This window comes from Barbus barbus (assembly GCF_936440315.1).
Source record: "Barbus barbus genome assembly, chromosome: 19".
In the NCBI taxonomy this organism is placed as follows: Eukaryota; Metazoa; Chordata; class Actinopteri; order Cypriniformes; family Cyprinidae; genus Barbus; species Barbus barbus.
In genome coordinates, this window is record NC_136747.1 from 16,598,497 (window position 1) to 16,614,067 (window position 15,571).

The window sequence follows — 15,571 nt, forward strand, 5'->3', positions numbered from 1 at the left end:
AAAGCGTTCTACATTAGCCTGGGATAGTTTACACAAATCTGTAAATAATCTCAAAACTGATTTTTTTGTTCCACGGTATTTATGTGTATTTTGGTACAAATATGCGTGATATAATCTGGCTGGAAATCTACCGGGCCTTTTACTGACTCATAAGCAACTGTTAACCTTTTTTATCCATACACAGAGAATTGTGTGCTTGATGCTGTAAAGCCATTAAGTCGTTCAGGTCTGCTGGTACTCTAGCTGATGGTGGGGATTAATGGATGTGATTTAGGAGGGAGGAAGGGGAGTTATAGTGGAGCAAACTAAACATGTACGGGGGGGGGGGGGGGGGGGGGGGGGACTCTGGAGGTTAAAGTAATGACCTTGAGGTCAGGGCTTAACTCAGTCTACTTGATACAATTCCGTCAGTAAATCATCTGTGAGGTGTTACAGCCTGTGAACTGAGGCTTTGGTGATAACGAAACCTATAAAAATGTGTTGGTCTGAAGATACTGGATAAATTTAAAATTTATTGAAGAGCATGATAAAATATTGTCAAATTATGTTGTCTATTTTTTCAAGTTATGTACTAAGGCAAAAATAAATTAGTAGAATGTATGAAAAAAAACACTATGATGTAAAAACAAAGGTGTTTTATACAAGGCTTTAATGTTAGCTGATTTACACTCTTCAAAGATGATGTTTCTCCATTTGTCTTCCAAGAACTGCCATAAAAAAAAAAATATATAAACTAAAGCCATATTAGTTCTTTAAAGACTTTGATAGACATTAATATTTCAGTAATTGTGCACTGTTTAAATTAATAAGCTCTAGCTAATTAATAAGCAGACAACAATTTATTAATGTCTGCATATTTGCAGCATGTTATTTAATTTAGCAGGATAAGGATGCGAAAACAAACTGATTTAATGATTTTTGTAGCCTTGTTGGGCATTTTTGATTCAATAATTTTACATTTTATATATACACACACATTTATGTTTATATGATATATATACATTTTCTTTTTTACTGAAACATACAGTAGTCATTTGTCCAATGCAGCAACACAGAGCAAATAAATAAAACCGCTGTCATTGTGAACACTTTCGGGGCATCTGAAACATTATTTACATATGATCATAAAAGTTATGCACACTTACAGTGTTTCACACATCATCATCAACAGGTATGCTAGCATATATTTTTTGATAACACTTTACAATACATTTCAAATCATTTACATTAGTTAACACATTAGGTCTCGTGAACAAACAATGAACAATAATAATACAGTACTCGATCTATGTTAATTTTTTCTAAATACTTGCGCAAATTTCCACATATATTGATAGATTTTTAACAAAGTTGGTATATTATATTATTTATAATTAACATTAACCTAGATTAATAAATGCTGGTCAAATTGTTATTCATTGTCCATTAATGTAAACAAATTGAAGCTTATTGTGCAGTGTTGCCATTTTCTTACTTAAAACTATCGGAAACGTTTTAAAGGAATGTCAGGAGAGAGAAAAAGAAGAAGAATGTGCTCAGCTCAGGGTTCAGAGGACAGACAGCGCTGGGACTGTAAGCACACATTAATATGAGTGATGATAAAAAGCTCAGCGTCGGCTGAGCTGACGGCCCCCGCCTAGTGTTCTGTCACCACCTGAACCTACTGAAAGCATCACTTCCTCCAGAAAGCTGTGTAAGAAAGGGAACATATTTGGGTCAGAATGCTTGAGTATGGTCAGCACTGTATTTGACAGAGTCAGGTATAAACAACCTACTGTGGTTAACAGAATACATCGACACAACATCATGAATAGTTACATATTACCTTTACAGGAGAAGTAAAAAAAAAAAAAGGAAACAAAATGCTTATCCACATATACATTAAAATTACATATTTTGTTTCAGGAAGTTTATAAAGAGTTAAGCGGGTTAACTGTACCTAATGGCTACAGCTTACAATAGCCACAGTTCTGGTTAAATTAGGTGGAAATAAATTGAAGCTTTATGAATAAATCTAGCTTAAACTAAATTTTATGTGGTTGAAAATACTGAGAATATATATTGCATAAATCTCTTTACTGTCACTTTTGATTAATTTACTGTATCCTCGTTAACAAAAGCATTCATTTCTTTCAACAAAAAAAATGTAAATCTTGCTGACCCCAAAATTGAGTAGTAGTGTGTACGTAAAATATATATATATATATATATATATATATATATATATATATATAAAATAAGTAATCCAATATCCAATAAAATGAGACCGCTAATAAACAGGAATCCAAATATTCTAGAATATCAGTGAAACCTCCTTCAGAATAAGAATGATTCAGTCATACGAGTACCACAATTGTATGTTCTTTACATATGCCATTCTAGGGTGGATGTCACTCTGTAACCGGGATCCTTCTTGAATAAGGCATAAAGGCTTGTGTGCCAGAGGGCAAATGGATAGAGGTGAGATGGTGAAAAGAGACGACCACGTCGAGAGCATTTTAAGACACTGACCTCTTAGTGTTGTGAATGGCTGTGCCCCCGAGTACGATCCGTACCCCCGGCATTGTGCGGTTCAGGTTGTAAACAGCCAATGCCTCCTCGTAAGTGGCCCCGCCAATTATAAAAACAATAATGTCTTGAGGTCTGAAGGGTCGAGACAAGAGTGTGAAGAAGTGCATTTATATAACTGCAGTCCATGTTTTTCAATCCAAGCAAAAAGTTTCTGTATTGTACATTAAACAGACTATTCAAAACTAATTTAACTGGTAGGATGTCTGAAAACATTCATTCCAATATTATAGAAATTATACATTTCACCTTTAAAGCAACATCAAAACGCTCACAATAAACGTCTATAAGTGTGGCCATATATCATTAATGCATGAGTGTGCATGCCAGTCTATTTATTTATCCATGTCACCTGTCTCTAAGAGAACTTGGCCCGAGGTAGGGGAACTGGCTGTCCTTCAAACGACCCTTGATCAGCTGATCCAGCGTGTCATGTAGTAGTGGCTGATGCTGTGTGTACATATTCTCAACTCCCTATTCAAACACATAAACAAGTTCTGAGTATGTGACTATGCCAATATGACATGTTAAGAAAACACATTGGTAAACAGATGATCTACCTTAAGACCTTTGAAAAATTGTTTGGTAATGGCCACAGCATCTGTAGGAGTGATGAGGTCACTTCCTCTAACTCGTTTGCCACCATATTCCACCACGGCTTGTACCATCTGCAGCACAGATGTAGGCAACGTTTAGCTCACTTTCATTTTTACTAATAAAATGACTTTGCTTCAGAATCATCTGGATCTGTCATTGTGCTACAAGACAGATCTGATGGCTCTCACCTTGCGGTGTCTTTCTGACACCCCTTTGCGGTTGAGCTCCTCCATAAGGCTGGGCAGAATACTGCTGCTGTGTTTCTCATAGCGAAGCGCGTACAGCATCACCAGTCGCACAGCATCAACTTCAGAAAGCCGAGGGTTCTGCAACAGCCGCCTCACGTTCTGCAGAAAGAGGAACGAGTTTATGTTTAACAACGGTGAAAGATCTCATCTTAACATATTTTAGGCAATCACAAGGAACATTGTGGATAGACATTCACTATCATTCAAAAGCTTGGGGTTGGTAAGACTTATTTATTTGATCAAAAATATTTGATCAGTAATATTATGAAATATTATTACAATTAAACAATTTTTTTCTGTTTTAAATATTTCCAAATTGAATTAAATGTAATTTAAAAACTTAATGACTGCAAAACAGAATTTTCACATGATCTTTCAGAAATCATTCTAATAGGTTGATCTACTGCTCAAGAAACATTACATATTATTATCAGTGTCTGCACTCTGACCTGTTGTGCACTGGAGTGGTCATTCTGGCAGGCCAGGTCCTGCTCCACCTCGGACACCTCCATCAGCTGTCTTTCACTGACCAGGCGAGACAGCTCCCCAACCACAGTTACGTGTTTTGAGACAGTGCCTGACATTTTCTTAAACTGTGGGTAATTATCCACAAATGCCTACAAAAGGGTCAGAAAATGGTGATTAAATACAGAACTGGTTAATGCAATAATAAAAGTTCTGGATCAGGTGTCTTCATGGTTCACTCCTCATATAAGATGTGTTACAATGAACGATATGAACTGGCTTTAAAGAAGTGGTCCACTCACCTTCATGTCAGATACGGACTCTAATTTTTGTTTGTCCTTGGGCTTTTTCTTCTGGAAATCCTCCATCAGGTTCTTGATGTTCGTTCCAATCTCACCAAAATTCAGGTACAAGTTCTTATTAAGAGAAAGAAAGAAAAAAAACAACGTGGAGTTTCTTTGTTTTAAATTTTTCAAAACCTTTTTTTTTTCATGTTAGACCTCATTATGTATTTATACAGTACATTACATGAGCTTATAGTTACTTAAGGGCATTTCTTCAGAAATAAAATCTAATTAGTACATAATTGCAGGATGTATTACTCTTTAATGGAATCTAACTAGCAATGATAAGCTACTCACATTTGCATAAAACTCATCATTTTCTGCAGACAAGACCACCTCCCGTAGTTCCTTACTGATTCCAGGCACTCTTGACAGGTCTATGCGGTTGTTATTGAGGCCTAGTAGCTCATGAACCATGGCCTGATACGTCCACTACAGGAAGCAAACGCATGCACATGTAGAATTTGCTGCAATATCAGCAATATCATTATGTAACATTTAAATTGCTGCAGTAAGACAACCGTTTCAGCAAAAGCAAGCAGAACACACTGTCTCCTGTATATCTCACAGTAGAGAATAAGAATAAAAAGCATGCTATTAATGTCCAACACTAAAACACACTGTTTTTGCAGTTTTCTAATATAATCCAGAATAAAACCATGGCCTCCATCTCCCTCTGGTGGTCAAGTCTAAAATTCTGCATGCAGATCTTTTTCTGTAATATGAGACTCGCATGTCACATTACTAAGGGACATTGCTTCTTGCCTGATTAAGAAGGGGAGTAATCGCATCATCACTTCTGTCTAAAATCAGGAGAAGAGGAGACACTTCTGTTTTTCGGAAGTCAAACAGTTCATACTCCTTAGTAATGATTTGCTGTGGAAAACACAAACAGATCATACGTTCATACATTTTAATCAATAAATGACACCTTTAGATTAAATCAAATTACTAATAATGAACATTACAGGTCTGTGATATAATTACAAATTAAAACCTTACTTTGACACTCTCTGCCAGCCTTTTGGACATGTCAGAAGAGAGCTGGTAGCGGATCATGGGGCATTTCTTCAGGGCCAGCAACACTGATGTCAAACCCTGAGTGACACGAGGCAGTACACTGGGCTCCCAACTGCGACCCTACAAACATGCCCAGAAAAAATTAAAATGAGCCTAAAACAGAAAAAAATTAGTATCAGATACCTGTAAAATAAAGAAAAAATAATTCAAAGCAGCACTATCAATTTATAAGATCTTGTGATTTAACGTAAATGATCTCCACCGGTTTTCTGTTCAGTATCGTAACATACCTTTAATTCATAACAACAAAATACATATATAAGCAACTACCTAAAGTTTTACGTGGTTTTGTGCATTTTTTTACAACATAGTGTTGGCCCAGATCCAGCCTGCGTGAAATCCATGTGGGCCAGATCTGGGCCGACACTGCTTGGTGTACACCTGCATTGGCTGCTGCCATAAAGCAACTGATGAGCGATTTTCACAGGATTTTGCACCTGCACACCAAGCTCACACACTCTGAGGAGAGAGGGTTTTTTTGGGGGGGGGGAGCATGGGAAAGAAACAGAAGCTATTCCAGAAGCTATTATAGTCAGTGTGCCACCAGACTTTTAAAATTTGAATTCAAATTTATATGACTTTGAAACTGATATTTCAAGTTGCCTTAATGTTTCATACGCAGGTTAAACCACACAAAGCAACAAAAGGCAAGCTCTAAATTTTCTATAAAAATAGTTAAGGATCCTCAAATCTGACAAAAGCCTACATTTTCTCTTACCCTGGATACTCCTTGAAGGTTGAGGGAGAAGAGATGAGGGTTCACAGCAATGAAATCTCCATAGAACTCCTAGAAAAACACAAAATCTAATTGGTTGACAATAAATTAACTTTATAAAGTTTGACAACATTATGTGAACACTGATTTTAATTTTTTAGACAGACAGACAGACAGACAGACAGATAGACAGATAGACAGACAGACATGTAGGTAAAAATTATGAATTATTTTGAATAAATATTTTAATATTAATTATGAAAAAGACTTCACCCACCTGCACTTCTGCAACTACTTCCTGTTCATCTGCCTCAGCCAAAGCCTTTATTTCACTCTTACTGATCACGTTACTGAAATCTGCACAAAATAAGTCCATAAGTTGGTCAAATGTGCATCTTTTGACCACCCTTATTAACACATATGCAAACTCATATGAAGGTAAACTGATGCAGTGTGTCTTCTGAAATATTGCTGGCACTCACAGATGAAGTAAACACTATACTTGGGCCGGCGAAGCTCTTGAATCAGGTGCACTACATTCTCCTTAAACCAGAGACGTTCATGTATGAATAAATAACTTCAATAATCCTGAATTTCAATAATCCGTCTAAATCTATATATTCTATAAAAAAAGATAAAACTGATAGCAGCTCACCTTGGTTGGCCGAAGAAAGCAGATTGCCTTAAGGTGCTTCATGTTGTCTCGGTTTTGTGAGTCAATGCGTTCAAAAAGGTAGACTTCTTTCTGCAGGATCTCAGACTGAGTGTAGACCACACTTACGATACTGGTCTATTAACAAGCAAAGGAAAAGAGAACAAGAAAGTAACATTTTGATAACTGTTACTGGTGGCAGATCACAGAGTAGAGTGCTGAATAGAAGTTTTGAAGCATCATAAACAAATGAGTTCAATTGAGCTGCATGATTTGGACACATGACATGGCAAAATCCATACACTGCACATAATACTAGACTATCAGTGGCTTAAGCACATCTACGGTTTCTTAACTTTAAAAGCATATAACTGTCTTCTAGTTTGAATTCACTTACCGTCTCCTTGTCCATCAGCAGCACCTTCATCCCGGGACCGCTGCTCTCTATCATTTTGGAAATGTACTGCTTGACAGCAAGAGTCACGTTCATTTTGTCGTTGTATTTATGTTCTAATTGTCAGTGAGAATGGGTCAAATGATCAGTTCGTTTCAAAGTTGTTTAACGAACGATAAAGCGCTCTTTTCATCAGTAAACTCCAGCCTACAAAACACTGTTGACAATGGGAGACAACTCACTGTGCTTCCTACTACTTCCGGTTTACGCAAGCGTTCGCTCCACGTCTGATTCTGCCGCTCCTGCAGGTTCAATTAACTAGTTCAACTTCTTCTTCTTCCTTCAGCTTATTGGCGGTTAGCAAACTATTTTATAGTGCAGCTAGTTCAACTGATCTGGTAACAGCTCGTAGAGCATAAAAATATCCCATAATTCAAGGCTGCTGCGTAAAACGGTGTAAATAAACGCCATATTGGTGAGGGCGAGGGAGGGTTTCTCATCCAGAGGAGCGTAATCTCGTATTTAACCAGTTTCTACGGTTTAATTATTCGTTTCTGTGTTTTATAGCGTGGTTACTTGACGTTACAATATCAACTTTTATTGATAATCAAAAGAAATTCTAAAACAAGTTCATTACCAGCTTAATGCGGGTCATTTTTTAAATAATTTTATTATTATTATAGCAATTTTATATTTAACAGGTTATAGCCTAGGCAAGGCAAGGCAAGGCAAGTTTATTTATATAGCACATTTCATACACAGTGGTAATTCAAAGTGCTTTTACATAAAAGAAAGTGAAATAGACATTAAAATCAATAAAAACATGGAAATAAAAATAATAAAAACAAGGAATTTTAAAATGATATAGAAAATGATTTAAAATAAATTTAAAGAAAATGAGTATACCTAAAATTTATTGCAGTCAGTTCGGACATATAGCACAGTGCTCATTCAACAAATGCACAGTTAAACAGATGAGTTTTGAGTCTTGATTTAAATGTGGCTAATGTTTTAGCACATCTGATCTCTTCTGGAAGCTGGTTCCAACTGCGGGCCGCATAATAGCTAAAAGCAGACTCCCCTTGTTTTGTGTGAACCCTTGGTATTTCTAACTGACTCGATCCTAATGATCTGAGTGGTCTGTTCGGTTTATATTCAGTGAGCATATCAGCAATATATTTAGGTCCTAGGCCATTGAGTGACTTATAAACGAGTAAAAGTACTTTAAAATCAATCCTAAATGTAACTGGAAGCCAGTGTAAGGACCTGAGGACTGGTGTGATATGCTCAGATTTTCTGGTTCTAGTCAGAATCCTGGCAGCAGCGTTCTGGATGAGCTGCAGTTGTCTAATGGTCTTCTTGGGAAGGCCGGTGAGGAGACCATTACAGTAATCCACCCTGCTGGTGATAAAGGCATGAACAAGTTTCTCCAAGTCTTGACTGGAAACAAAACATCTAATTCTTGCAATGTTTTTGAGATGATAGTATGCTGATTTAGTTACTGCTTTGACATGACCACTGAAACAAAGGTCTGTCTCTAGAATCACCCCAAGATTTCTGACTTGGTTTTTAGTTGTTTGACCCCTAGAGTCAAGGTATGCATTCACCTTGAAAACTTCATCTTTGTTTCCAAATGCAATGATTTCAGTTTTCTCCTTGTTTAACTGAAGAAAGTTCTGGCACATCCAACTGTTAATTTCATCAATGCATTGGCAGAGGGAGTCAATGGGGCTGTAGTCATTTGGAGATAAGGCTAGGTAAATCTGGGTATCATCAGCATAGCTGTGATAGGCAATTTGGTTCTTCCTCATTATCTGACTTAGTGGGAGCATATACAGGTTAAACAAGAGCGGTGCAAGAATTGAGCTAAGGAAAGAAATGGATAAAGGGAAGTTAAGTGGGATGGTGCTGTTAGATTTGCAAAAAGCTTTTGATATAGTCGGTTATAGTATTCTGCTTTTAAAAAGTCTGTAAATGGATCAAGTCTTACTTTGAAAATAGGTGTAAAACAGTAGATTTAACCCATAAGAACCCGGACCAATTTCTCCTTATAGGAAAATTATGTTGGCATATACAACAAACCAAATGGACCACTTATAACATGTTTCTGCAGTTGTTTTTGAAATACAACCCCTCCTTGTGAAAGATCTGTAATGTTATATATATGACGCATTGGGCGTTTATGATAAATTTTTCATGTTACATTGGGTGTTTATTTCTCAATTGAAAAAAATACATTTTATATATATATTTTTTTTGCTAAATAGCAAATTTTGTTCTGTTTATTTGCTTTTCCACAACATATATCAAAATGATTACTTTTCTGGGAAGATAAAACAAAAACCTTTTTCAGAAAAAATACAGTTTTTGTATTTTATTTGCTTTGCCACAACATATTTCAAAATCACATAACTGTGACCATTAAGATTTACAACAAATATTTACAACATATCAAAATTCTACCTTTTCAGGTATATGTTTGAACCAGAAATACATTTTTAGATTTTTTTTTCACAACTCCAAAATGTGCGAACTGAATAAAAATAAACAACTACCTCACACTGGAGGTCAACATGTTAAACGTGCACGTAGATTTGTCAAAATATGCTTTGAAATGAGCAGCAGAAAATATATAACACTAAAATAATTGAATCAGCTAAATGAATTGAACAGCTCGTTACCATTTGTCTTAAAGGGACAGTTCACCCAAAAATGAAAATTTGATGTTTATCTGCTTACCGCAAGGGCATCCAAGATGTAGGTTTCTTCAGTAGAACACAAACAAAGATTTTTAACTCAAACCGTTGCAGTCTGTCAATCATATAATTGCAGTCAATGGGACTCACGGCTTTGAGAGAGAGAAAAATATATACACAGACCAATGTTTTATCATTGATGTTTTGAAGTTTGTGTGATGAGTTTCTGAATTTGATGTTGATTGGACTCCATTTATGATTTGTTTGTCCATTTTTTCATATACCAAGGACCACAATGGAAATAAGCCAATGGCTTTTTTGTGTATTGTATCCTCGACAGTTTTGAAATGTGTATGAATTAGTCTTTTTGCAATTTTTTATATTATGTTTTAAATTTTGTCAAATAAAACAAACAAATATTATTAATATTATATTTTATTAATGCTGGTTCAGTGAGTCAGTGCTCGGACCAATTCAGTTGGATTCATGAAACGATTCTTTTGAAATATTCTAGAAGAACGATTCGGTCACGAATTGGACATCGTAATCACACTCTCTTACAGTATTTTCATAGCAGCTACTGAAGTTTTTAAAATTTTAAGTTTTAAAGTTACAATAACACAATTAAATTTTTTAAAAACTATTAATCATCAAAAGAAATACTTTTTACATTACTAGCATTCAAATATTCCTTCAGTGAGTCCTTCATTGTTGGATCAATTCAGTCGGATTCGTAAACTAATTTATTTGAAAGATTCGACACAGGAGAATGATTCCGTCACAAATCAAATCGGTCACAAATCAGACATCACAACACTCACAGATTTTACAAGCATCCACTGCATTTTTTATTTATTATTATTATTATTGAATTTATGATTATTGATGATTAGTTGATTAAACCACTAATCATCAATAATCATAAATTCAATTTAATAAAGTTTTACATTTAAAAAAAAATCAACAAAGAATGAAAAGATGATCTGAGTGTTGATAGCTGCATACAAAGCATTCCTATATAGGCATGTGGTATTAGGAATTGAGTTTAGTGGAGTGTTATCAGTTCTCTTTATCATAGCTAACAAGTTTTGCACTTAATTCCCACAATCGGAGGGCAGCAAGATCATCTTTACCTTCAGGGGCTGGTTCCTTCAGCTTACAATCACTGTAAACAGATTGTAAACTTATTACAATCACTGTAAACTTATTGTCATTCAGTGTCAAGAATAAACATATTAGAAAAGCTTCAATATTTAGACAAATTTAAATACAAACCCATCATTGTGAAAGTTTATGAATATTAATATTAACAGCTCACCTGAAATAGCAGCCACTGTGAGACTCCAGCCCCTCAGCAACCGCACAGTAAATAGAAGTCTGAGCGCCTTGACTGGGGGTTTTCATCAGTAAGAGAGCAGGAAAAGACAACAGAGCACTGAGCAGAGGGTGCTGCACGTAACGTCCCAGTTCAGTGTGGATTACTCCAGGGTGAAGAGAATACACTGTTACACCAGACCCTGATTTAAAACAGAGCAGGAATAATGCAATATTCAGTTGTAAAACAGTTTTTAAAGAATGTTCTATGTTTGAATGTGACTGATGTAATGGGGATGAGTGCACAAACCTTTAATCCTCCGTGCTAATTCTCGAGCAAACAACAGGTTGGCAAGTTTGCTCTGCCTGTAAGGTCATCAAAGTGGATCTTACTACAAGAAAGGTCATCGGACTAAAATATGTTGCATGGATATGAAATGAATTAATAATATTGTAACATTTAGCAGATCTCAACATTATACAATTTTCACATGTACATTAAAATTTTGTGATGCATAAATTCCCTTTTTAAGTATTAAAATTCACTAAATTTAGTATTTAAAATTACTGGGTTGTATTGTTTTATTTATTTAGACAAATATAGAATTTTAATATCAGACATGTATTGGTGATCAGCCATGACTGTTAAAATAATTGCTGTCTTAACAGTATCGTCAGTGATTTTATCATTTCTACGAACATTCCTGATATACACTAGATTAAACATGGATATTTTCTGGTATATTTTGTTTATCACATGTACAACAAAAGTTTTATGTATAGCCTCGCAACTAAAAAATGTGAAGCTAAGATGTTTATGGGTGGGTTTTACCTCCTTTGTGAGCAATACTGGATACGTTAATAATTCGACTAGGACTAGACTTCTTCAGCATGTCCAGGAGCAGAACAGTCAGGAGGAAATGGCCCAAATGATTGACAGCAAACTGGGTTTCATAGCCATCCTCTGTAAGGCTTTTAGGGCACATCATCACTCCTAAAGGTTCACACAAAATGTGCAGTAAAGTAAGAATACAGGTTAAAGCACAATGTGATTTGTTGCCTAACTAGTAATGAGGTCAAAGGTCCCACCAGCATTGTTGATAAGTATATCCAGTCGATCCTCACTGACAGTGTATTCATGCACAAACTCCCGCACGAAGAGCAGAGATGAGAGGTTTAAGTGCCGAACTACTATGTTGCCATTTCCTGTAGATCTGCGAATATCTGCCGCAGCCTTTTCTGCTTTTGAAAAATCTCGACAAGCCATCACAACCCGAGCCCCTAAAAAAAAACAGATGCTATTGTCCATTACTCTATGATGCAAAGTGCACCTTAAGTCCCTAAAATCCTTCAAAATCTAGACTTTTCAGTGGTTGTGTCAGGATAAAATGACAAAACATTTCAACAGTGTTTTTACCTCTCATGGCCAAGTCACGTGCTGTCTCTTTTCCAATGCCAGTGTTGGCACCAGTAATGATGACTGTCTTCCCATCCAGTCGCACACGACAGCGGCAAACTCCACCTGCAATCACTTTTCTCAGCAAAACCAAACCTGTTTTTGAAGATCTATTATAAGCCACATTTTTTCATTCAAGTCAAAGGGAATTCCATGTTAAATGTGGTCTACACAGATTCTGAAAATATGAAAAAGTGCTTTTGGTTTACACTAATCAACATTTGAAGTGGATCAAAACCTTCCGTCAAAGTTGTCCTAAAACCAAAATGAGTTCTTGTCTTAGGACAACTTTGATGAACTTTTTTGATCCACTTCAAATGCTGAGTACTGTAGATCTGGCTTGGAAGCACTGTTGAAGAGTTAGCTTACTGCCCTTATCAAATCCATAAGGTCCTTAATACAATGTTTTTAATTTTTTAAAAATGTATTTTTAAATGTATTGCTGTAAATTTGCTGCAACCCTGCAAATCCAACAAATATCCAACTATATATATAAATGTGGATTTGATATTACTGTGTGGTGGAAAAAAAAAAGATCACACAGCTTCTGAATTATATTAGATTCCTCAAAAAATGAACCAAATCCCTACGTTAAATACCTTCTGAGCCACAACATTGTACATTCAGCACAATAGCTCTGTATTATTATATTCTACAATATATGGAGGAAACTATATTAGTTTATAACCAACTGAAATGTTAGTTTAGCCCACCAACAGTTAGAATGAGAGGAAATGACATTACATAACTTACTAATAGCTGTGGCAGCAGTTACTGTGCCATATTTGGTAAGACGATTTGACTTCAGTTCCTCCCACAGTTGAGTTACATGAATAGAGAGATACATGTCATCTGCTGTGATGTGCTGTCAGCTCTGCTTTCATTTTATTTTCTGTCGTACAGTAACTCTTTTCTTCGCTTACAAAAATCTGCACGGCCACCGTCAAGCTCAGTGCCGGCTAACACATCTAAGCACCCTGCATTTAAGCCTGGGTTAAGGTTTTATAAGAAGATTAAGTCAAGATCATGTTTTTCCATGGCTTATGCTCAGACAGAAATGTGAATAACAAAAACAGTGATCTAAACAATTTCTGCTTTTAAAACAGAAAACTGTAACAGATTTTTGTTAGATGCCAAAAAAAAGTGTTTTGGATTTAAGATTTAGTTTATTTGTGCAGTCTAGGGTATTTGAAAACAGCTCCTGATCCTTTAAGCTATAAAAGGTTTTTGGGGTCCTATGTATGTATGGGTCCTATGGCCTTATTCATTGTTTTGGCACTATTTTGATGATTTTATTATAGCTGGCAAGATCGGAAACATGGGAATGTTTGACTATGACAAATTAGACAAAAAGGAATAAGTCAGGGTACATTTTAAAATGTACTTTCTTATTACATCTTAATCTATTGTTATAACCATACAAGTCTGTAAACAAGACACATGCGCTTGAATATGACCTACTTTTTTTTTTTTTTTTTTTTTTATCGAGTCCCAGGCTAAAAAAGGTTGCAGTTTATCCAATGACTATTGCAAAATAGGCTGTTCTTTTCCTTTGAGTTTTCCTATGGGTTTTAAGTGTTGATTTATGTGCAAAAAATGGCCTGTGGTTTAAATTAGTGCAAGAGTCATTTTTTTCTACACTTGGTCTTAAAAATAAAAGTTCCAAAATGTTTTTTTTTTGTTGTTTTTTTTGCCAAGTTGCCACAAAAACTAGTTTGGGTTCCCCAAAAAAACCTTTAGTGAACCAAACTTAAAACCATTTTTCTTCATGTGTAGATCATTTTAATTTCTAAAGAACCCTTTTCCACTAAAGAACCTTTTGTGCAATAGAAAGGTTCCATGGATGATAAACGAACCATAGATCCATGGAACCATAGATGCCCATAATTAACTTTGTGAACATAAAATATAGGCTTTTGAAGGTGCTTTATTTTAAAACAAAGCGCTAACAAATTGTCACATGCTTTTAAAACACAGCAGAAATGGGGAAGAAAACAGGAAAATCTCGAGGGGATGCCATTGCTCTGAAATCCACATTCTGTTCTTGGTTTTAAGAGTATAAACTGAACGACTCTATAAAACACGAGGGGCTTGTTTACTGCTTATAAGCGTTATAACAATAACTGAACAAAACACCAATTCGTTTTATAACAATCACAAAATGGTGTTGGTGTTGTTGGAGAAACACTCGTTTTAATATGAAAGAGTCGGTGTTTCATTCGAGGAATAATTATATAGAACCATTTAATATCTTATGTCAATAATGCATTCCTCAGACTAGCAAACATTGACTTTAAAAAGTCAACGTTTTCCTTTCGATGAGTTTGTGTCGTTAACTCTGCAGTCTGTTAGCCTACACTATTTAGCCGGCTAAGCTAGTGGATGTGCATGTTTAGTGCAGATAAACGCTGCCGTTATAAAAACAAGCAAATCATTGCAGCAGATAGCACGACAAATGTGAAAACATAATGCGTAATGATAATACATACTGTAAACTGTAATTAGCTTCGATAAAACGACATTATAACATTATTGTTTATTATTGGAAGTGATACTCCAGGCACCTTTTAATATCATTATATGCTTGCAACGTAACAATGACTCTTCGCTAACATGAACATTAACTATTTTATTTGCTTTTTTTATTAAATCATGAATAATCACGACCTTTCTCACAAATATCGCAACCAATCAGTGTGCAGGGAAACGCTCCTGGAAGTGACGTTTTTAAATGTTTCGCCTACCACCGCGAGCTTAGAGAGAAAAACATCTGCAGAAAAGAGATCATTGTTTTCATGGCAAAGCCCGCGAAGAATTAAAGGAAATAACGCATTGTAAATTTGCATAATATCTTGCACACATGCAAACTGTGCACGAGGTAAGAGTCTCCCTTCTTCTCTCTGGAAGCAGCGCATCGGTGTTAGTAAAGAAGTTGTTAAAAGTTGTTCATTCAGGTAAATGCTAGCCCCAGTAGCTGCACGGGGTCGCGCATGAGTGCGGTTAGCAGAGCGTGCTAACGCTAGCGTCGCGCGCGCGCGCTCT

General features: G+C 35.8%; 2 protein-coding genes across 3 annotated transcripts; both read right to left on the bottom strand.

The window, feature by feature from the left end:
• Positions 1 to 493: 493 nt before the first annotated feature.
• LOC306885019 (vacuolar protein sorting-associated protein 45-like) lies at positions 494 to 7,498 on the bottom strand. 2 transcript variants are annotated; one of them, XM_079441329.1, is made up of 16 exons: positions 7,306 to 7,491; positions 7,067 to 7,179; positions 6,673 to 6,807; positions 6,500 to 6,560; positions 6,295 to 6,374; positions 6,021 to 6,089; positions 5,225 to 5,362; positions 4,988 to 5,098; positions 4,520 to 4,654; positions 4,181 to 4,294; positions 3,863 to 4,030; positions 3,354 to 3,512; positions 3,129 to 3,236; positions 2,921 to 3,042; positions 2,512 to 2,643; positions 494 to 1,689 (listed from the first exon to the last, which is right to left on the bottom strand). In XM_079441329.1, exons 2-16 carry the CDS (start codon positions 7,157 to 7,159, stop codon positions 1,608 to 1,610), a joined length of 1,707 nt encoding a protein of 568 aa, XP_079297455.1. In that variant the 5' UTR covers positions 7,160 to 7,179; positions 7,306 to 7,491; the 3' UTR covers positions 494 to 1,607. The 2 variants fall into 2 exon arrangements, with proteins under 2 accessions (XP_079297455.1, XP_079297454.1); XM_079441328.1 differs by having other exon boundaries at positions 7,067 to 7,498.
• Positions 7,499 to 10,587: 3,089 nt separating this feature from the next.
• LOC306885787 (retinol dehydrogenase 12-like) lies at positions 10,588 to 13,145 on the bottom strand (the record flags this gene model as incomplete). Its single annotated transcript, XM_079442580.1, has 8 exons — positions 10,588 to 10,924; positions 11,078 to 11,276; positions 11,384 to 11,439; positions 11,694 to 11,787; positions 11,906 to 12,067; positions 12,163 to 12,354; positions 12,491 to 12,639; positions 13,129 to 13,145. The coding sequence occupies 8 exons, from the start codon at positions 13,143 to 13,145 to the stop codon at positions 10,819 to 10,821; spliced, it is 975 nt and encodes a 324-aa protein (XP_079298706.1). The 3' UTR covers positions 10,588 to 10,818.
• Positions 13,146 to 15,571: the final 2,426 nt, after the last annotated feature.